Source organism: Neofelis nebulosa, chromosome 2 (assembly GCF_028018385.1).
Source record: "Neofelis nebulosa isolate mNeoNeb1 chromosome 2, mNeoNeb1.pri, whole genome shotgun sequence".
NCBI classification, from domain to species: domain Eukaryota; kingdom Metazoa; phylum Chordata; class Mammalia; order Carnivora; family Felidae; genus Neofelis; species Neofelis nebulosa.
The window spans coordinates 123,918,159-123,940,987 of record NC_080783.1 but is presented as its reverse complement, the minus strand read 5'-3'; the positions used below and the strand labels follow the sequence as shown (position 1 = coordinate 123,940,987).

The following is a 22,829-nucleotide window of genomic DNA, read 5'->3' as shown; positions in this document are numbered from 1 at the left end:
ATAATAGTTAATAAAACATTTTTGTGTGTGTGTGTAATATTGGTTAATAATAGGGTTTTTTTAAAAAAAGAAATAAACAAGTAAACCAAAGACTTTAAATTATTCTCAACAAGAGGAATTAAAATAAAAAACTTAATAAAAAATTATTCCCTCTACGAGAATATAATTTAAAAAATCAGTAATATGAAAATATTGTAAGCCAGAATCAATTGTAAAAGGGAAAAGCCCAGCGTGCTTGGGTAACTCAGTCGGTTGAGCATCAGACTCTTGATTTTGGCTCTCACAGTTCATGGGATGGAGCCCTGAGTTGGGTTTTGCGCTGATAGCTAGGAGCCTGCTTGGGATTCTCTCTCCCTTGCTCTGACCCTCCTCTGTGTGCCTGCGGGAGTACACTCTCTCTCTCAAAATAAATAAACTTTAAAAAAAAAAAGGAGGGAAAATCAAGATAGTACAAAATTGTATTTAATTTTTAAAATGTGAATTAACATGCACATTAGAAGTTGTTTTAGGAGTTAGTTGTAGCTAGTTCACATGCAATTTAGTAAATGTAGCTCAGAGTGCTATTCAATATACTTGAAATTTTAATCTTGATATAAGATTTTTATCAAAGGGAAAGAAATAGAAACAGAATGCAGGATATGACAGGAATTTTCTCCAAAAAGAGTAAGGCTATAATATAAATTTATTTTAGGGGCAGTTTTCTTGTTAGGGGTAAGGTTAGGGTTGAGATTTCAACTCGGATTGCCATGACAATGGAACATCAGCCAGTATTCTACAGTCTTTTGACACTCAGTCAAGAAGGGCCTTCTTTTTTAAAAAAAAAAGTTACATTGTTTTTACTGATAACCTTTCTTTTCATATCAGGTGGTCATTAGTATTTACTCGACACTTAGCATTAGACTGAATACTCTAAGATTGCAAGTGACTTATGTGAGTTAGTTAATGAAAATTATAACGTTTACTGATATTGGTAGAATTTTGAGGTTAATCACCTGGTGATTCAGCATCAGGAAAAGTACAAATATTGCTAGTTACAGACATAGGGTACTCAGTACTCCTGGATCCATTTGGAGCCAATTTTCTGGATTTAGATTTAACAATTTTGCTGAAAGTGAAAAGTAAGCTGGTGTTTGGGAGCTTCTGATAATTATAATAGTGATATTCATTAAGCATTATTTTGTATTTTATGTTTTATATTTGCTTTTGCATACCATCTTTTATTTATCCTTGCAGTAACCCTTTGAGGTAGGTGAGCTTATCACACATAATTGCTAGTTAGAACTGTTAGTCAACAAAACACAAAAGAAACTAGTAATTTAAATCAGGCCTATGAATTGCAAAGGAGAGTGTTAAGGTATATTAAATGGGGAGTTCAAGTAAATAATATTTTTTAAATTTATTTATTTTGAGAGAGAGAGAGAAAGCACGAGTCAGGGAGGGGCAGAGAGAGAGGGAGAGAGAGAGAATCCCAAGCAGGCTCCATGCTGTCAGCACAAAGCCCAACATGGGACTTGAACTCATGAACTGAACTCATGAACTGTGAAATCATGACCTGAGCTGAAGTTGGACACTTAACTGACTAAGCCAGCTAGGAGCCCCAGAAAAAAAATTTTTCTTTGCTTGAAATAACCAGGTAACTGGTAAAATTGTATTTCAGTTTGGTATTTTGGGGAGGTGCTAATTTATGAATTCATCTCTTTGTTGGCCTGACTGCATTGCAAACGGTTGTATCCACAATAAGGGAAATGCATACGGTGGGGAAAACCTTTCATTCCAAACTTTGGGAAATACGCATTTGTATTTAAGACGGAGGCTGGGGTTGTTATGCAGGCCATTAGCAACGACTGCCCTTTCTCCCAGCTCCTGGGCAACCTCTGCATACCACTGGGACAGCAGCACTTACGATGCATTGCAATACAGTTTACTGCCTGCTCCTCATGCTGGACAGCAAGTCCCTGGGATGTAGTGGACATGTTGAACTGTTTGTTGAGCATAAAACTCTTTGACCTTTGAAAACAATTATGAAATTTTGACTTTTTACCATTTGTTCTTTGTTTATGCTAAAAACACCTAGATATTCTGCCAGAGCAAATCAGTTATCAGCTGTATGACACTGATTTTCAAGAATCGCCTTTTTGCCAGTATTCTACCGCCCAGTTTCCAACAGCTCTACAGTCCCAATCTTTACAAAGTCATTTCAACACTTACAGCTTGGATCCACAGTTCAGTGGTGGAGAATGTGGACTTGTTTCCTGTGAATTAAATAAACCCACTTATGTGGTTGACCATGATGTTGAAGACGGATACTCTGGAATAAAAAGGTCCAGACTAACTCATTCTTCTATGCGAATTAAGAGACAGGAAGACCTCTGTGTAGTTTGTGGTGATAAAGCATCAGGATATCATTATAATGCACTTACTTGTGAAGGTTGCAAAGGTAAGGATAAAGTTAAAACGAAACTGAAGTCCTAGTGTTCACTGAAGAGACATGAAATTTTAGGCCTGTAAGAATAGCCTTACTTTTTAAAGTGTGAAAAAGAAAACCAGGGAGACCCATTGATGTATTTAAAGGTGATCCATCTGTGGCATAAAAGACATGAAAGTGGAATGTAATAAAGTTTTGATTTAGTTTTCATTTTTGATGAAAACTTTTACATTTAAATACAAACTTCAATATTTATATAATAGCAGGAGGTTTCTGTGTTCCTAGATGAATCTGATATTGGAATGGAAAATGATTTTTAAAACCATCTGAATGGTAACTAATACATCTTCTCATGCGGCTGGTATAATTCATGCATTAGAAAGGAATTTGAAATTAAATGACTTCTATGAGTCTATTTTAATTCTTTTGGAATGCTTTTTTGAAAACAAATGGGAAGTTTGCAAGCAAAGATCATTATTGACAATGAAATTTTCAAAAAGTGAAACAGCCCTTGATGAAATTTCGAGGTATTAAAACACTTCTGCACTATTTTTATTTACAAATGCAATGTTGAGACAGACCTGGAAATGCTTAGGCCAATGCAGCACTAGGTAAACATATCTATTAGAAGTTCACGGTGAAGACTTACTGTCAGAATCTCACAGCATACCCCTCACAAAGAATAGCCAAATAAAGACTATGGGAAATGAAGTACCAGCTTTGTGAATAGAATAGCTGGGCATGTATTTGCTTACTCTTAAAATGCAGGGCCTTGCTGTTAAAACTAGGTGGAGGTTGAGGCATAGTTCTTGAAGACTTCAGCTGACCTTTCTGCTCCCTTTGTTGAATCTAAGTCATGAAACTCTCACTCTCAAGTGTGGCTACAGAAAAAAGGTATGGCAGGCCTCTGAGAGAGGCATTGACATGGCTTATCGACTTTACTGCTTGGAATGGATTAAGAAGGTAGCAGGGGTGACTACAGAGAAATGGGAAATAAAAGAGGAAATGGGAAGGGGGACTGCTATGCGTGGATTTAGGAAATGAAAGAGCAAATATAGATACCTCCACCAACACACACACACACACACATAACACCGCTGACTCAATGTCTCAGGCCAAATAACTTAAAAATATTTTCTCACCTGTGGGGGTGCTAAAAAAGGAAGGACAGGGAACTAAGTTTCGAAGAATATCTCTTCCTTTATGGGTTGAGGTGGAAATGTGAGGAGAGCAGAAAAGAGGTTTCACCTGAGCACATATTTCAAAGGCAGCTAGAGAGATGCTTCATGGAATCTTGATAGTCTGCAGAACATAGTTATAAAAATGCTTTAGATGATATAGTATAACCATGGTAAAATAGATAAAAGAAAATCTTAATGTGTTGGAGCTATTTAGTTTAATTTTCGGATGTGATTATTGAAAGGAATACCCTTGGAATAGAATATTATCAATCACGAGGGAATATAAATGTATATCAAACCAAACCTTCTTATTGATAGAAAAACACACTTTATTGAAATAATTTTATTTTGATCATTTTACTAGGAAGGTATATTAATAAAAAACAACTAAAAATACCTAGTCGTAAATTTTAAAAGTAGTTTTTCTTGTCATTAGGTTTTTTTCGACGTAGCATCACCAAAAATGCAGTATATCATTGCAAGAATGGTGGCCACTGTGAAATGGACATGTACATGCGTAGGAAATGTCAAGAGTGCAGACTAAAAAAGTGTAAGGCAGTAGGAATGTTGGCAGAATGTAAGTATTATTGTGGATTTGGGGGGCTCTTTTTTTTGAGGGGGATTTTAGTTTTTCTTATCTTCCTGACAACTTAATGCATTCCTCAGATTGTCATTTTGAATTGTAACATACTTGTCTAGATTTAAGCTATTTCTCTAGCAACTGATAAATTAGGATGACCAGTAACCAATCTAGGTAATTATTTCCATAAACCCCATTCTATACTATATTGCTCTAATTTTTCCAGTAATCATGTGTTCTTAACTGGAAATCCTTGTACTGCCATATTACTTAACCTAAAGTTATACAATGTATCTGTAAAGAGCAGAATTTTAAATTGGTAGTTCCCCTTCTTTGGTCTGGTATCGTTACAAGCCTACATGATAACATGATAGGGAAGTAGAGCCTACTAACAACCCATAGGTGTCAAAACCCAACTCAACAGGCAGAAGAGTACCTAAGCTATTTGGGTTCCTTGTATGTTCACTGAGTTTTTAGCTGAAACTTACATGATGTCATTTAATCCTCAGAGTAGCACTAAGATTTTGGCATTATTTCCTCAATTTCTCCTATTTCCCAGGGCTCAAAATCTCATGGTGATTTCAAAATTTCATTTTTCTTAGCAAGGTACTATTAATGTTTTCTTATGTCTAATCTTGCACAAACTCTTATCATCTTGCACTTATACTATTATATTAATTTTATGGCTATTTTTTCATTTTCTGTTTTTTAGTTCAATCTACCTTCAACTGCTATAATATTCTTCAATTTTTATTAAGTTACATTCTTGTTCAATAAATACCAATGCAGTATCCTGTTTATTTTATACAGCTTATTATAATAAAATCCAAACTCTTCAAAGTTTTTGAGCGAAAGGATTCCTATTTAAGATTCTAGGGTTGGAGAAGATCTTAAGGTTATCCTGTCCAGCCTGAATCCTTTACTTTATCCCTGTCTTGAGACTGCTCGGGCTGCCATAACAAAATACCATTTTCCTGTCTTGTTAGGAAAAAATTGACTTAGCTCATTTGAAAAAATCACAAAATATTCTCTTGACCTTATATAAAAATCAAAGAAAAAAGCTCATGGATAAGGTAGTTAGTTCAACTGCTATACCAATTGATATTTTATGTTACTTCCGAGATCTAATTAATGTGTATATTTCCCTGACATAAAAAGGTCTAAACTTATAGTTTGGAGATGCAAAATTAATTTTTAATTTATGTCTAGGCTATGTATTTTTTTTGATGTTTATTTATTTTTTGAGACACAGTGTGAGTGGGGGAGGGGCAGAGAGAGAGGGAGATGCAGAATCCGAAGCAGGCTCCAGGCTCTGAGCTGTCAGCACAAAGCCTGATTGATGCGTGGCTTGAATTCACGGGCCATGAGATCATGACCTGAGCCGAAGTTGGAAGCTCAACCGACTGAGCCACCCAGGTGCCCGTAGGCTAACTATGTATTTTTAAGTAGAAGGCAGTGATGGAAGGAAAAGGAGAAAGTAATGTAGTAAATTTAATTGCTGCTTGCCATAAAAGAAAGATTCTTTGTGAAAAGACAAGTCTATGATTATATATGTATCCAGTATAAGACAATTTTCATCAAATCCTAGAATGTTATTTGCCATACCTAAAACATTTTATATGAATTTTGTAATATCACAGGTTTGCTCACAGAAATCCAATGCAAATCAAAGAGACTTCGAAAGAATTTTAAGCAGAAGAATAGTTTTTCCTCTAGCATCAAAGTGGAAGAGGAAGTAGACAACAAGCTTGTATCATCTACCACTAGATCTGGAAAAGTGGCAAGACTCTTCTTATAAAATTTCTTGTTTCTTTAATGATGACATGATGTCTTGTTTAATAAGAATTCATTATAGTTCTCCTCCCTCCCCCATGTTTTCTTACAGATTAAGGAGAGCATGGAACTAACTCACGAGGAACATCAGCTCATTAAGGACATTGTGGCTGCTCATCTAAAATACACAAGTCCTTTAGAGGAAACAAAGATGTTTGTATGTGTTCATTATTGGCAGGAAATAATTTATAACTAATTATGTTAGAAAATAAGAGTGTAATTGTGAAAGTTAAAAATTTAAACTTGTAATTTAAAAGTTAAACATTTTAATTTACTTAAAAGAAAAAAATCTATTAACCTTATTTCTTTTTGCTGGCTAGCTCCAGAAGTATGCAAATCCTGAGCTGAGCTTTTTGCAACTCTCGGAGACTATGGTCCTACACCTACAGGGGTTAGTGGATTTTACCAAGGGACTCCCAGGTAATCACTTCACCTTTGGAAAAAAAATTACTTTAACACTTTTTTTTTAATTAAAAAAAATTTTTTTTTAATGCTTTATTTTTTTGAGACAGAGAGAGACAGAGCATGAGCAGGGGAGGGGCAGAGAGAGGGGGAGACACAGAATCTGAAGCAGGGTCCAGGCTCTGAACTGGCAGCATAGAGCCCGACGTGGGGCCTGAACTCATGGATCCGAGATCATGACCTGAGCTGAAGTCTGGATCCGAGATCATGACCTGAGCTGAAGTCGGATGCTTAACCGATTGAGCCACCCAGGCGCCCCAACACTTTTTTTTTTAAGTTTCCTATTTTAAAGGAAGGGGACCATTTAGGAAAACAAAAACCTCTATTTTTCCAGCAAAGCTGGTGGAAATGGTTCATTTTGTCTGCTTTAAACAATCAGGTAGTTGAAAGTATAAATATTTTAAAATATTCAAATGACTTCAAGGACTTAGGAACAAGAGAAATAATATGACTGTATCTTTTAACTTTAGATAAAACATGAAACAAAATTGCTGGTACAGTATGAAAAAATCAAGGTACAGTTGGCCAAAACTTACCTATCTACATATACAGATAACTCACTGTAGAAATAAATTCTTTGAGGCTAAACTATGTTTGATTTGCTCTTGCCATATGAAAGTATTATTATCTAGTTCTGATGAAAGTGCTCCAAAATATTATCATGTGGAATCAAGAATTTTATTTAGATTTGAAGTTACAAATTGTGATTATTCTAAGGAAACATTTAGGATTTATATTATAACTAAATGGATGGTTAAAAATACTAAATCTTATACCTGAAAATTATCTTTTCATTATTGATTTCAAACAATTATGTGATCTTTTGTTAAAGGATTTGAAAATTTGACAACTGAGGACCAGACTGCATTACGTAAAGGATCAAAAACTGAAGTGATGTTTCTTCACGGGGCCCAACTTTACAGCCTGAAAGAATGTCTTTCGTCAGCTTCTGAAAGTAAAAAAGTCCGGCCAACATAACCTTACTGTTAATAGTTAACTATTAAATACAGCAACAAATTATACAACATTGAGTTATTTTTCTTATTATATTTTTGTTTTACTAGTTAGTGTAGTAATAAGAATTTCGTAACATTGGTCTAGCTTTTGCTTTTCTTTTAAAGTAAACCATTTTGATTATATGGCATCATAAGAAAAATCTTTTTGGAAGGTTTTCTACACAAAATTTATATAAAATCTAAACTATTAATCTCACTTCCTGTTTCAGTAATAAAAATTATAAATCTACCATTTGTTGGGAGTGTTTCCTAACAGATTAGAGAGAATGGATTTACTATCTGTGTAAAGTTTTTTTCAAAAATCAGACTTTATGTTTTCCCCTGTTACTAGGTACTATGAGAATATCAGATCATTCAGATCACTCACTGAATTGTCACAATCAGAGTGTTAATGGAAGTGTTATTTATTCTATGGAAACCTTTTGCAACGAAGACTGTCCTCCTACTACACTGACTGGTAATATTACATATCATACAAAATATAATGGGTGGAAAAAATTGGTCAGATATAATGTTTTATTCTGCTTTAATAAAAAATGATAATGACAATATGTTTGATTCTGCACTATGTTCTGATGAAAATACATTTGATATTAATCTTTTTAGGTATTGCTGAAGAATTTATTAACACATTGTTTTACTTCTGCAGAAGAATGAGTGAGCTTAATATTACTAATACTGAATATGCTCTGCTTGCAGCAACAACTGTGTTTTTTTCAGGTAAAAACCATTCAAAAGTAAAAATTTGGATTAAGTTTGGCAATCAAATCATGATGTCTGTGGTTATTACATTATTCACTGATGCCAAATGTAACAATTTTGTTTCATCAAAATCTCTTTCTCCTTGAGAGAATTCTCTTTAGCTTACAAACATGCTATAATTTCTTGCATCTCAAAAAACGCCTTCTTGACCTATAATCCCCTTTCAGCTGTTCTCCCATTTCTCTGTTCTACTTTACAGAAAAAAAAAAAACAACTTTTTGAGTTGTCTGTGCTCCTGCCTTTATTTCTCTCAACTCATTTACTCATGAACCCACTGCAGTCAGATTTTGTCCCCTTCTTTCCATTCTGCCATAACTTGTCAAGATCTTTAGTAATCTGGCATTGCTGATTCCAGTGGTCAATTCTTAGTCCTTATTGTACTTGACCCATCATCAACTTCATCTGACAGAGCAGATCATTCCTTCTTTCTTGGAACACTTTCATCACTTGGCTTCTGTTGGTCACTCCCTCCCTCTTGAAAAAAAAATTTTTTTCCCCACTTAATTTCCAGGACATCACACTCTCTTGATTTTCCTCCTCAATGACTGCTCTTTCCATCTCCTTTGTTGACTCCTCCTCATCTTTCACACTGATAAATGCTAAGAGTGTTCTAAGGCTCAGTTCTTTTCTCTTTCATACTCACTTCCTCTGAAATTTCATCCTATCTCATGGCTTTGAACACCGTCTACATGTTAACAACTTTCAAATTTTTTTATCTGAGAGAGAGAGAGAGAGAGAGAGAGAGAGCGTGCGTGTGTGCGCGGGAGAGTGAGTGGGGGAGGGGCAGAGGGAGTGAGAACTTAGGCAGTCTCCTTGCTGAGCCTGAGCTGAGCATGGAGCCTGATGTGTGGGGCTCAATCCCATGACCCTGGGATCACAACCTGAGCCAAAATCAAGTTGGATGCTCAACTGACTAAGCCACCCAGGCGACCCAGCCAATTCCCAAATTTATATACCAACTTGGACTGCTCCCCTAACTCCACTAAATAGCCTACTCAAGATTTCAACCTGCAGTAAGGCATATCAAATTTAATCTATCCCAGGATGAACTCCTGATCTCTCCCCGATCCTCCTATATTCTTCCTCCATCTTTACTAAATGGCATCTCCATCCTTCAAGTTGCACAAACCAAAAACCCATATCAAAAAGGCAACATCTCCTGTTGGCTCTAGCCTCAGAATATATCCAGAACTCAACCATGTCTTACTGTTCTGTTCCTGCCACCCTAATTCAAACTAGTGTCCTTTTTTGCTTTCCTGTTTCTGCCCTTTCCTCCCTAGGGTCTAGTCTCTATATAGAGACCAGAGTTATTCTTTTAAAACATAGGCCAGATCATTTCACTTCTCTGCTCATAACCCTTTCATGGTTTCCTATTCTACATAGCTTAAAGCCCAGTTTTTTCCATTATTGCCTACTACTATTCCTTTTGCTTACACCACCACAGCCACATTTTTTTTTCCACATTACTTTTGATACATTTTGTTACTTGAAAATGTCAAGCAGTCTCCTGCCACAGGTTGTACTGTACTTGACAAATATCCTTGGAAAGCTATTTCCCCAGAAGAGCTACATGCCTCCCTCCTTCATCTTGGATCTCTGCTTAAATGTCATCCTATCTCTGATTATCCTTTTAAAAATAGCTAGTGTGCCTCCCCCCCTAAATTCTTACCCCTTTCTCTGTTTATTTGTCTCTGTAACACATATCATTGTCATATTATATTTTTATTTAAAATGTGTACATGTCTCTTTTCTCATCCACTCCTCCCAAACTCAGGATATAAGCTTAATGAGGGCAGGAAATTGTGTCTGTTTATGTTCACTGCTGTATCTCTACCAAAATGCCTGGATAAATAACTGTTGCCTAAGCATTAAGAAATTCTTGGTTGGTTCTTATTTTTATAACTAGGTACTTAAGAAGCTTAACCTTTTGGGGCGCCTGGGTGGCTCAGTCGGTTAAGCGTCCAACTTTGGCTCAGGTCATGATCTCACAGTCCGTGAGTTCGACCCCCGCGTCGGGCTCTGTGCTGACAGCTCAGAGCCTGGAGCCTGCTTCAGATTCTGTGTCTCCCTCTCTCTCTGCCCCTCCCCTGCTCATGCTCTGTCTCTCTCTCTCTCTCAAAAATAAAGAAAAACATTAAAAAAATAAATAAATAAATAAATAAATAAAAGAAGCTTCACCTTTTACTTGTTGTTGACCCGGAGGAAATTAATCTTTTTAAGTTTCAAGTAAGCTTGAAACTTGCTTTTATATTCTTACAACCACTTACTGACCTTTCTCTTCCTATTTGACTTCTCTACATCTTAAGAAGCTTGTCCAAAAAAACAGCGGTAATAATAGAATTTACCTCATAGTGTACTCTGAAGACTAAATAAGACATTGCATGAAATAAATTACTTAGTGTAATATCTGGCATATATTAAGGGTTCAGTAAATATTTGCTATTTTTATTATTTACAAACTGTATTGTTTTCAATGAATTTGCTATCTTTTACCACTTTCCAGTATTCATTAAGATGTATATGATGATGTTTTTCAGATCGTCCATGCCTTAAAAATAAGCAATATGTGGAAAATTTACAAGAACCAGTTTTACAGATTTTATACAAATATTCAAAAATTTATCATCCAGAAGACCTACAGCATTTTGCTCGTCTCATAGGGAGGCTCACAGAACTGAGGACACTGAATCACAACTACTCAGAAATACTTAGCACTTGGAAAGCAAAGGACCCCAAATTGGCTAGTTTACTCTCAGAGAAATGGAATTTGTATTCACATTGCTGAAATTTTAGAATGTGGCTGTGGTTTGTCTTAAAACTTTCAAAATCTAGATTGTTTATCATTATAGGATGACTGCTTTGAAAAACATAAACAGGATTGCTAGGTTACCAATGTATCAGCATAAAATGGGACATTATCAGTGCTCATCAAATTTTGTGGAATATAGGACCACCACTAGAGGGACATCCAGGATTCTTTTCCAGATTTGACTCAAAAGAAGCAAGGATTATTGTTTGCATGGTTCCTTCTAAAGGGAAAAATGCTAAATAGAGTTCTTTCCTGAAGATGCTCTACTTTTTCCCTTTAGTAGAAAACTGAACGAAAATATGTAGATTACTTATAGACATGAGAAAGGGTATCTAGTGGAAACAATTGTAATCAGAATAAAGGCAGTTTGTGAACCTCATTAATTAGGCCAGATTGATGGATAAAGAACTAACATTTTAAACTTATTCCTGTTATGGCATTTTATGAATTATTAAAGAGGAACAAAACTTTGTTCAACTCTTACCTTTTCTTAATGTTTTTTGAAAAGAAATCTTTTATAAGTCTAAATTTAAAAAAATTGCGATGGTAAAATATTGAAAAAAGTTAAAGTGACAAATCATTAAAATGGTTTTAAAAATTTTTTTTTAACGTTTATTCATTTTTTGAGAGACAGAGCGTGGGGTGGGGAGGGGCAGAGAGAGAAGGGGAGACACAGAATCCGAAGCAGGCTCCAGGCTCTGAACTGTTGGCACAGAGCCCGACATGGGGCTCGAACTCAGGAACCGGGAGATCATGACCTGAGCCAAAGTCGGACGCTTAACCGACTGAGCCACCCAGGCGCCCCTAAAATGTTTTAACACATATTGGGAAATACTGGCACGATTTACTGCTTATTCTGGCAGACAATACTTTGACATTTTTGCCAATATCTTTTGTAGAAAAAATGAAGTTCTTAAAAACTGAAATCTTCCCACAAATATTTTAATCCTTGTAAGGATAGGAAGGCTATCTAGTAAAAATAAATTTCATATGAAATACATGAAATTAATAAATTCTGTGGTGGTTTTATTATTTTGAAAGACTGGGTGTAAGTCTTTCAATGCTGTGAATTTAAGTTAATTTGATAGCAGAAGTAGTAGCAGTTTGGTTTTCGATGAAAAAAAAAAAAGCCCATAGTTAAAATTTTCATATTTATAAAACTTAAAAAAAAAAGACATAGTTGAATTTATATCCTCAACTTCAAAAAGATCTTATTTAAATGTATTAATTATTGCCCCCGGGGGGGGTATCTTGGGCATAAACCTGGAATCATCTCTTGGAGGGAATATTCTTTTTTTAGGGTATCTAGACTCAATTTCCTTAAAGTGTAAAATGAAGGACAACCTGGCTCATCTCTTTCAAAGCTCAAAAATTTTTTAAATTCTAGCAGAAACTATGATGTCTCATTAAATTTACACAAAACAAAATTGGTTATTTAAAAATATTACTCAAGTCCTTTGGAAAAACATCAATTATAGACATTAGAAAACAAAGTCAAATGTGGTCAAAACGGAACGGAACTCATCTAATTGCTCAAACCTAGGTACTTAGAATCACAATATTTATTGCATTTACTTGCCCAAGTCTGAAACTAGGAAGTCATCTTAGACTTCTCTCTTTCACTGCTTACTGTTAAAACAGCCCATCAACTCCTATTAATTTTACTTCTAAATACTTTTTACTTTTGATGCCTCTTCCTCATCTCCAGCGCCACTGTCATGGCTTGGGTCCTCATACTTCACCCAGCCTATTAAAACTGTCTCCCTAACTCAAGTCCCAATGCCTGCCTAAACCATTTCTCATACTACAAATTTTCTTCTGAACTTGATCTTGCCTCCCTCTCCACTCAGAATTCTACCAGTTCCCCATCCACATTGGCTAAAATCCAAAGGTCTTTGCAAGGCCTTATCTGTCAAGTCTGCAGTCTCCTTCTTGCCATTCCCCGACCTTGTCCTCACACACGTACGCCACACTTGTTGGAGTCTCTCTTGTACTAATCTCTTTCACAACCACAGGGCCTTCGCCTACCTTCAGGAGTAGTCTTTCCCCATTGACTAGCCCAATCTGTCTATAGTCACTCTATCCTTGACGGAAGCCTTAAAAGAAGCCCATCACATCTGGGCAGCCTCTCCTGACTCCCCAGGCCACTGAAAGTACCGCTTTCCCTGTGTCCTAACCAGTCTTTGAAAATTACCACCTTTAAGTGATTACACGTGGCTACAACTGTTTGCCCATCTGTTTTTTGCCCTAAGACTGAACTCTTGGAAAACACAAGTGGAGTTTTTATTCTTCGCTCCAATCTGTCATGGGACTTGTTATAGTTTTCCTTGCATTCTCTGACAATCGCAGAAGCTTCAAGAATGTCTAAGGAAAAACAGAATCCAGAGAAGAATTGTTACTAACACAAAGGAAAATCTCGCGAGAATCGGGAACCAACGGTCGCGGCTGACCGTTATTTAGCCGTTAAACCGTTGTGCACCCGGCCCTTTTCGGCCGGCCGCTGAGGCGGAGCGATTTCTTACTTTTCTGGAGGTTTGGCGGCAGAAGTTCTCGTAGATTCTTTTTGCCGCCCTAGTAGACAGCGGGTAGCAGTTCGCGTGGGCACCGAGTCCATGGTTTCCCGCTGACTATTCAGAGGTAAGGGCAGGTGTACTGAGTTCTTTTCCTGACGACCGAACCCGGAGCTGGGCGATATTTTGATTCTGGCCGCCCCCCTCCCCACCCCCCGGCGCCTCGTTGGTAGCTGTAGCCCTCTAAGAACCTAAGGTAGTTCTCGCGGCTGGGTGATGCAATTTACCAGGGCCGGTGGGGGCAGAGCTTTCTTTTCTGGGGTGGGAGTTTCTGGCTTATCTACGCTGCCAGCGTGGCCATTGGCGGTGGGGGGTGGAAGGGAACAACTGCGGGGTGTTTTTACTTTGCCCAGTAATGTGACGCTGCAGACTCACATTGTGGCAAAGGGTACACCTGCTCCTTGACACAGCATTTATTGTACAAACATCGCCTTTTAAAATAAAGAGGGTATTAATGAAACCATGTAAAACGCTTTCCCTCCCTCCACCCCGCCCGCTGGGGCAACAGATAATTACAACTGGAAGAGAGAAAATGGAAAAGCAAAAGCCTTTTAAATTGTTCGTACCACCAAGATTAAGTAGCAGTCAAGTATCTGCAGTGAAACCTCAGAATTTGGGAGGAGATTCTAATTTCTTCAAGGTAAATTTGCGTATGAATCTTGATTTGAATATTCTTCAGGTAAAGAGGCACGGTGTACTTTCTAACTGGTAATATTGTATAATTTTATTTGTACATTGTATAATTTGTTTTTCACCAAGTGTGGCCTGATTTGCCCAAGAATTTTTATTTTTAATTTATTTTTTATCTTTTTTAATGTTTATGTTTTATTTTTAAGACACAGAGACAGAGCACTAATGGGGAGGGGCAGAGAGAAAGGGAGACTCAGAATCCGAAGCAGGCTCCAGGTTCCAGGCTCCCAGCGGTCAGTGCGGAGCCCCATGCGGGACCTGAACCCAGGAACCCTGAGGTCATGACCTGAGCCGAAGTCGCTCAATGGGCAGAGCCACCCAGGCGCCCTATTTTTGATTTTATTTTAGCCCAAGAATTTGTAAACAAATTTATTTAAAAATTTAAATCCAATTTACTTGATATACAGTGTTATATTAGTTTCAGGTGTACAATACAGTGATTCAGCAATTCTGTACATTATTCAGTGCTCATGAAGATAAGGGTACTCTTCATCCCCTTCACCTATTTCACCCGTCCCTCCACCACCTTCCCTCAGGCAACCACCAGTTCTCTATAGTTATGAGTCGCCTTCTTGGTTTGTCTCTTTTTTCCCTGTAGCCTCCTTTGTTTTGTGTCTTAAATTCCACATAGGAATAAATCATAGGGTATTTGTCTTTTTCTGACCGACTTATTTCGCTTACCACTATACTCTCCCAACTCTGTGCTTGTCGATGCAAATGGCAAGCTTTCATTCTTTTTTTATAAATCAGTACTATTCCATTGTATATCTATAGCACATCCTTAAATTTTTTTTTGATGTTTATTTTCGAGAGAGAGAGCGCAAGCCGGGGAGGGGCAGAAAGAGAGGGAGACCCAGAACCTGAAGCAGGCCCCAGGCTCTGCGCTGTCAGCGCAGAGCCCGACGTGGGACTCGAACCCACAAGCTGTGAGATCGTGACCTGAGCCAAAGTCGGACGCCCAACCGAGTGAGCCACCCAGGCACCTATGACACATCTTCTTGATCCACTCATCTATCAGTAGACACTTGGGCTGCTTCCATGGCTCGGCTATTGTAAATAATGCTGCAGGAAACATAGGGGTGCATACATCTTTTCAAATTAGTGTTTTCATATTCTTTGGGTAAATACCCAGTAGTGGAATTACTGGGTCATAGGGTAGTTCTATTTTTATTTTCTGAGGAACCTCCATACTGTTTTCCACAGAGGCTGTACCAATTGCATTCCCACCAGCAGTGCACAAGTGTTCCTTTTTCTCCAAGTCCTCACCAACACTTGTTTCATGTGTTTATGGTTTTTGCCATTCTCACAGGTGTGAGGTGATACTGTGATTTTGACTAACATTTCCGTGATGATGAGTGATGTTGAGCATCTTTTCATGTGTCTTTTAGCCATCTGGATCTCTTCTTTGGAGACCTGTTTGTTTCATGTCTTCTTCTCATTTTTTAAATTGGATTATTTGGGTTTTTTGGTATTGTATATATATTTTGGATACTAACCCTTTATTGGATATGTCATTCGCAAATATCTTCTCCCATTCAGTAGACTATTTTTTAGTTTTGTTGATTGTTTCCTCACTGTGCACAAAGAAGCTTTTTATTTTTTTGTAGTCCTAATAGCTTATTTTTGCCTTTGTTTCCCTTGTCTCAGGAGACTTGCCTAGAAAAATGTGGATATGGGCCAGTGTCAGAGAAACTCCTGCCTGTGTTGTCTTCCAGGATTTTTATTACCCAAGAATTTTGAATAGTATTGCTTTGAATGAATAATGAGCATACTTAATGTTTGTGAGCATTGTTCATTAAAAAAAATAATCACTGTTGCCATAGAACTCCGGGTACATAATGGGTCCTAATTTGAATCCTCTCTTGGAGGCAACTTATAAGACATGTACATTGAAGTAGCAAGATATAAAAGTATATTCAGAGACTATTAGGATCAAAAAAATAAGAAAATTTGGACAAATATGTCAATAAATTGGTAAAAATTAGTGTCTGACTAAGCTTAAAATTTGGCTTTGAGCTTCCTGCTTGACAGGATAAAAAGAGAAATTCATTTCTGTAGTAGAGTTCTTACCAGAAAGGGGGAATCATACCAAGTTTCTCAGGCAAAACAGCTCTTACTACTAAATTATTTTAAAAATTTCTCTGGAGGTTTTTTTAAAAATTTTTTTTTTTAAGTTTATTTATTTTTGAGACCGAGAGAGACAGAGCATGAACGGGGGAGGGCCAGAGAGAGAGGGAGACACAGAATCGGAAGCAGGCTCCAGGCTCCGAGCCATCAACCCAGAGCCCGACGCGGGGCTTGAACTCACGGACCGCGAGATCGTGACCTGAGCTGAAGTCGGACGCTTAACCGACTGAGCCACCCAGGCGCCCCTCTCTGGAGATTTTTATATCTGGAGATATAAATATCTCCAATATTTATAATAATATATAATCTATATATAATATATATAACATGTAATAATATAATATAATAATATTATAATTATAACCCAATAATATATAATATTTATATACTAAATATATAAAATGTTAAAATATTTTAATTTTATATGCTGTAGAAAAATTTCTATGTCTGTATAGCTAAGAGGATAACATTAAAATGCTATTCAGTGAAGACAACTCTCAATTCTCTCAAGGGAAAGATAATGAAATTGAAGAAGACTAATATATTAAGCTAGTAATTAAAATTACTGTTACTTTTGGGGTGCCTGGGTGGCTCAGTTGGTTAAGTGCCCAACTTTGGCTTAAGTCATGGTCTCATGGTTCATGAGTTAGAGCCCAGCACTGACAATGTGGAGCCTGCTTGGGATTTTCTCCTTCCCCCTCTCTCTGCCCCTCCCCCCACTCATGCTTTTTTTTCTCTCTCTCTCAAAAATAAATAAAAATAAATAAACTTTTAAAAATAAAATAAGATTTTACTGAATACTTCCAAAGTGTGTATTGTGAAATTTATAGTTTAGCTTTATCTTCTAAGTCAAAAAATTTTTTGCTTTCTTATATAGCAAAACCACTTGATATTTTAAATACTGTATATACATGAAAGGGTTTACAATTAAAGTCACTTTTTCAAGCAGATGTATGTTCCATATATAACTACATATTCACTCCTAGTTACCAGAGTGATATGGAACAGTATGTTTAAGAACTTCTTTGTGTTTCTAGAGTTTCAACAAATGTATTGAAGATGATTTTGGCTTTCCATTTGCAATGACTAATCTCTCCAAAAATGGGGAAAACGTTGATTCAGGTAAGAAACTGGAACAGCAATACATCACTATACGTATAAGCATTTTTTATATATACATTGTTAGATATTGAAAATGTAAGTATTATATTGATAGCCTTGACATTAAAGCTAGATATAATACTTGACCTAAAAAATAAGATGTTGGCATACTTAATATCAGTTGTCTTCTATCTTGCAGATCCTGCTTTACAAAAAGTTAAGGTTTTGCCCATGCTTGAACAGGTCAGTTAAGTATAACGTACAATACTATAACATATAACATGTTTAGGTCTTGAGTTGCTTGTTTGAAAAAAAGGAAAAAAAAATCTTTATTTGTTGGATTACTAGCCTTCAGTATTTAATTGCTACTATTTGGAAACTCTCATCAGAAATATTTTCTTACAGGAAACATTTATTCATTTTTTTAGGTTGATAACTCTGACAGTTGTCACTACCAGGAAGGACTAAAAGACTCTGATTTTGAGGTCAGAAGTTTTCCTATCCATATTCAATTTATTGTAATTGAGTATCATTTATTGCTATTTGTTTATATTTTTCTTTTGAAGGTTCTAAAGGATTAAAGTTTGGCTAATGTTTTAAGTTATATCCTTCAAAATCTTTTTCCCCTCTTTGTTTTTCTTTTAAAGTTATTGAAACACTAGGCTTCTGTATTTTCCTGGGTTATACAAGCAACCATCCTTTAGGAGAAATTTAATTTTAAACTATAGCAAGAATAGAAGAGGGGCTGTGGCTACAATTTCATAGGCTCAGCTTATGAAAAGGCTGAGAATCAAGTCACTATTTTACAAATAAAACTAATAGATATGATTGTTTGGCTGGTTTGCTGTCTAAGGAATTTTTTTTTTTTTAAGGCTTATTTATTTTGAGAGAGAGCACAGAGGAGGGACAGAGAGAGAGGGAGAGAGAGAATCCTAAGCTGACAGCACAGAGCCTGATAAGGGGCTTGATCCCGTGAAATGTGAGATCATTATCTGAGCCTGGTGCTTAACTGACTGAGCCACCCAGGAGGCCCCAGAGCATGTGACTCTTAACCTCAGGGTCCTTAGTTCAAGCCCCACATTGGGTGTGGATCTACTTTAAAAAAAAAAAACAAAAACCAACAGAGAGAAACTATGGCCTGATAAAATGCTATATGTTTGTTGCTGTGATTATAGCATCACAGAATTTAATATTCATATATTTTGATAACAGAGCTAATCAGAAAACAGAAATCAATATGATTTAAAAAATACAAACTCTGGCATTACCTTATAATGTTGAAATGGATAATGAAGGAAATTCAAATAAAATCTAAATAGAACCTGAGAATAAAAAAAAAAAAGAAACTGCGAATAAATGAAAGCTAGATCTTTTGTTAACTATATTTTTTGTCATTATATTTTAAAATTCTTGTCCTTTAGGTAATCTTCAAACTGTATAACCAAAATGTTTTAAGACCATGGTAAAAATTTATAGATATCATGTAGAGGGATTTACTCTAGCTTTTAATCAGCGATACTCTCTCACTGATTAAAATATTTCTAATTACTGGCTTAGGTATATTTTGAAGGTATTTGATTATACTCAGTGGGTATAACTTAATCAAGTGACCAGTAACTTTAGTAAAGTAGCTAATACTGCCTTAGTATTTTAAAGAATTAATGTAGCCTTTAGTATGATATTAGGACGTAATTTGAGGAGAGATTTATTGTCAACTAGTAAGGTACTATTAGTCTTGGGTATTTTCAGTAGGCAGCTGTAGTTTGTTAATTGTTCATAATTTTAGTGTAACCAATCTTTGAAAATCTATTTGTTTTAATAGAATTCAGAGCCAATGAGCAGACTGTATTCAAAACTGTATAAGGAGGCTGAAAAGATCAAGAAGTGGAAAGTGAATATAGAATTTGAATTGAAGCAGAAAGAAAATAAGTTGCAAGAAAATAGAAAGATAATTGAAGCACAGCGGAAAGCCATTCAAGAACTACAGGTATAATGAGATTTGGAATTGAAAATGTAGTGTAGTAGATTTTGTCATAATAGTATTTAAAATAGAGTATTTCTGTGGTGTGGATTTTAAGGACAGTACTTTTTTTAAGTTTCAGCGATACTGCATTTCAACTTTAGGATGAACACAGAAGACAAGTTGTACAGAGCTTAATGCAAATGATTAGGGAAATAATAAATTACTTTAGATAAAGATTGATTTAATGATTCTAATTATAGACTTTGAATTTTTTAATTCCTATTACTGATGTTCTGTTTGAAATAAATGTCTTTTATTAATTGGAATATGATATTGGTGGTTAAAACTGTATTTGAAACTATTGAGCTTCAGTTTTGTGGCCTAGTGAAAGAAAAAGGTTGAGAAAATGCACCATTGGGTTAGGACAAAGATAAGACATCATTTAAAAATGTTTAGGGAAGATAATATTGCATTAAAATATTGTTGGATACTTTCTGGAGATGATTCAGCAAACTTGATTTTAGATCTGTGAAAGTGAGACTGTATTCTTATGGGAAAATCCATAAGCTGTGACAAAAAAACTTTTTTGTGTGCAAAGAAGTTTTTTACACTTCTTAGTTGTTAGCAAAGAAATGCTGCTTAATAATTATACTCATGTTTATTTTCCTAAGCAAAATGTGATGCACTGTTCTTCTGTTTTGTTAATTAGTTTGAAAATGAAAAAGTAAGTTTGAAATTAGAAGAAGGAATTCAAGAAAATAAAGATTTAATAAAAGAGTAAGTAATCGTTTAATGAATTTGTTCTCTCTAAATTTTATTCCAGATTTATTAAAATAATTTCCAGAAATGTATTGAACACTTTCTATTATGTATTATATACAGAATTTTACCTGGGTACTGTGGGAGAAGGAAGACATAGTTATTCTACATTCTTATGTTTGGCAAACAGTGGTCACTGACTAATAATTTTTCACTTTCTAAAATGTCAGGTAGGAAAAACCATTAATTGGGTGTCAAAAAGGTATCTGATAATTCTGTATCTACAACTGCCTATGTATATTGTCTACCTTTCTGTTGTAGTATTTTAGGTACAGTATTTATAGTGTAAATAGTATAATAGTTAAATAGTATAAATAGTGCTCAATTTAGTTCCAAGCTAATTCTCACTCTCAAGTTCCTGTTTTTGTCAGTGGCCTAATGATTGTTTCATGAACATTAGCTTTAAATTTTAGAGTCATCTTTAACTTTTCCTTTTCTTTGTTCTAGGCAGTAGCTAAGCCTTATTTTATACACTCTTACCTCATCCTCATTCAGATTATATCATATACAATTTAATAGAAATATATAATTGTTTAATTCATCTGCTAAATAGATATTGAATAGTTAGAATGTAATGTATGGGTACACAAAGAGTGCAAAACTTATTTATTCCTACTTGCTTGCTAAATATGGTTTTAGAAGACCTATCACCTTGTCAGTGAAGTTGCTGATAAGTGAAAAGGGCTCTTAATGACAAATTGTTTTAGCCCAAGTGAAAGACAACCTGTGGAAGTGCCTGGCTGGCTCAGTTGGAAGAGCATGTGACTCTTGATCTGAGGGTCATGAGTTTGAGCCCAATATTGGGGTTAGAGATTACTTAAATAAACAAACTTTAAAAAAGGTAACCTATGACTTCCCAGATCAAATTGAAATATTATACCTTAATTTTTTCTCTGCCTACTTGAGGTTTGGTTATTAGGGAGAAGAGAGAGTGAAGAGGAAGTTTCTGACATTGTGTGCCTATTGTATATTTTGTACTTACGGTCACTTTTGTAGGTTATGTGACTGAGTTCCTACAGTATCTTACTGTCACCCTAATACCAGTATTTGATAACTGGTGAGCTTTCTTAAGTTTGGTGTTATCTCCATTAATGAACATGTGTATTTTTGTTAATACTGTGACTGTTAAATTACATAGTATAATGTAATGTAGTGTAGCGTGACATAGGAGTTACACCATTTTTTTGAGGTGAGAGGTAGTTTATTTTGGATGGGATCTCCTTCTATTTTAAGCACTTGTTTGAGTTGTGTGTCTGTTTTGCCCTCAAATGCTGAATTGTCATTTGTCATCTGAAAGAACCTTGACGTTTAGGTAAGAGCTTTGTCAAAATGTTGGTGAGAAACAAAGTTGCACTTAAGGTCGAGTGACTTGATTGTTGGATGACAGACTTAATATAAAGTTGCTCAGGACCAGCCTATTCACTGGTCATGACTTTCTAAAAGGGATATAGATTTGAAAGAGACTTTGGGTATTTCAAAACCATATGCCTGGCCTGTAGTAGAAGTTTGAGAGGGAATGGACACTTTAATTTATTGACAGTTTTGAGCAGGAAAAGACTTTTGAGATAGTTTAGATAATTTGGGAGGGATTTTTTTTTTTTGAGTGGAGTGTGATTTTATTTCCATATATTAGTGTCTCAATTTTCAAATTTCAGCAGTCAAACCTGAAGCATCCACAATTACATAATTCAGAAATTACTTTAAAAAGCAGCATTTGTCAGACTCCTATCTGGGATTTGTTTAGATAATTTGATGAATTAAACCCTTATGGCATGCATATGGCAAACCCTGTGGCATGCATGTGATAGTGATAGTTATCAGAGAAGAGAAGGCTTTCTACAGATGAGGATGTCCAAAGGACGAATAGGAATTAACCAGGAGGAGAATTAGAGGTTGCAACTCTGGCATTTTGTGACACGCTAGAGTTTTGATTTTATCTTAAAGTGGGGTGGGAGGGTAGGGCTGAAGAAGAGTGGGCTGAAGAAAGGCTGATTGGCTATAGCTATGGCTCCCTTCAACAAGAATAGTTTTATTTTTTCAGTATAATTTAAAATCTTGTGTATCCAGTTAAGATTTCATTTTGTAAGAGAATTTTGGTTCTAGGAAAAAAAAAAAAAAGATTGAAAATTGCTGCAGATGGTCGTTTTGAAGCCAGTGAAGGGTTTTCAGAATTCTAAAATTGAGCCATTGTGAATACAGAGTAGGCTTGAAATATTTATTTGATTGGATGATTGCTTGTATATGGATATATGGCTAGTTTTATACCAAGCTGTGCTGCTCAAAGGGTCTTTGTGGTTTGGGGAGCGTATTGCTAAAGACACTTTTGTCCTTTACTTCTCACCATAGATTAGCAGGAAGAGGCTGAAGTTGTTTTTTCAAATTGTAATTGAAAAATTAGGTTTATGGTCACTTGTTCTGATTTTTACAAAACCTCTAACAAAAAAGACCCTCTCTAGACCAGTGGTTCTCAAATTTTAGCAAGCATCTGAAT

General features: G+C 35.8%; 2 protein-coding genes and 1 long non-coding RNA gene across 8 annotated transcripts in view; 2 read left to right on the top strand and 1 right to left on the bottom strand.

Annotated features, from left to right (window-relative positions):
* Window positions 1-11,666, top strand: part of LOC131504136 (bile acid receptor-like) — a 51,377-nt gene extending 39,711 nt beyond the window's left edge. For both annotated transcript variants that reach the window (XM_058716121.1, XM_058716120.1), the window contains exons 3-11: window positions 2,075-2,437; window positions 4,043-4,183; window positions 5,827-5,966; window positions 6,072-6,176; window positions 6,340-6,439; window positions 7,314-7,436; window positions 7,829-7,954; window positions 8,104-8,217; window positions 10,797-11,666. In XM_058716121.1, the coding sequence (XP_058572104.1) occupies window positions 2,075-2,437; window positions 4,043-4,183; window positions 5,827-5,966; window positions 6,072-6,176; window positions 6,340-6,439; window positions 7,314-7,436; window positions 7,829-7,954; window positions 8,104-8,217; window positions 10,797-11,044 (1,460 nt within the window). In that variant the 3' untranslated portion in view covers window positions 11,045-11,666. The remainder of the gene's footprint in view (window positions 1-2,074; window positions 2,438-4,042; window positions 4,184-5,826; window positions 5,967-6,071; window positions 6,177-6,339; window positions 6,440-7,313; window positions 7,437-7,828; window positions 7,955-8,103; window positions 8,218-10,796) is intronic.
* LOC131504139 (uncharacterized) overlaps window positions 1-13,698 on the bottom strand; it is a 33,363-nt gene extending 19,665 nt beyond the window's left edge. The window contains exons 1-2 of the long non-coding RNA XR_009257806.1: window positions 13,591-13,698; window positions 3,568-3,727 (exon numbers count right to left, since the gene is read on the bottom strand). This is a non-coding gene — a long non-coding RNA (uncharacterized LOC131504139). The remainder of the gene's footprint in view (window positions 1-3,567; window positions 3,728-13,590) is intronic.
* SYCP1 (synaptonemal complex protein 1) overlaps window positions 13,595-22,829 on the top strand; it is a 129,232-nt gene continuing 119,997 nt past the window's right edge. For 2 of the 5 annotated variants that reach the window (XM_058716116.1, XM_058716115.1), the window contains exons 1-6: window positions 13,951-14,278; window positions 17,493-17,577; window positions 17,756-17,799; window positions 17,985-18,041; window positions 19,379-19,543; window positions 20,229-20,296. In XM_058716116.1, the coding sequence (XP_058572099.1) occupies window positions 14,093-14,278; window positions 17,493-17,577; window positions 17,756-17,799; window positions 17,985-18,041; window positions 19,379-19,543; window positions 20,229-20,296 (605 nt within the window). In that variant the 5' untranslated portion in view covers window positions 13,951-14,092. Of the gene's footprint in view, window positions 13,706-13,760; window positions 13,835-13,945; window positions 14,279-17,492; window positions 17,578-17,755; window positions 17,800-17,984; window positions 18,042-19,378; window positions 19,544-20,228; window positions 20,297-22,829 lie in introns of those variants that run through there. The other 3 variants (XM_058716117.1, XM_058716118.1, XM_058716119.1) reach the window with 3 other exon arrangements.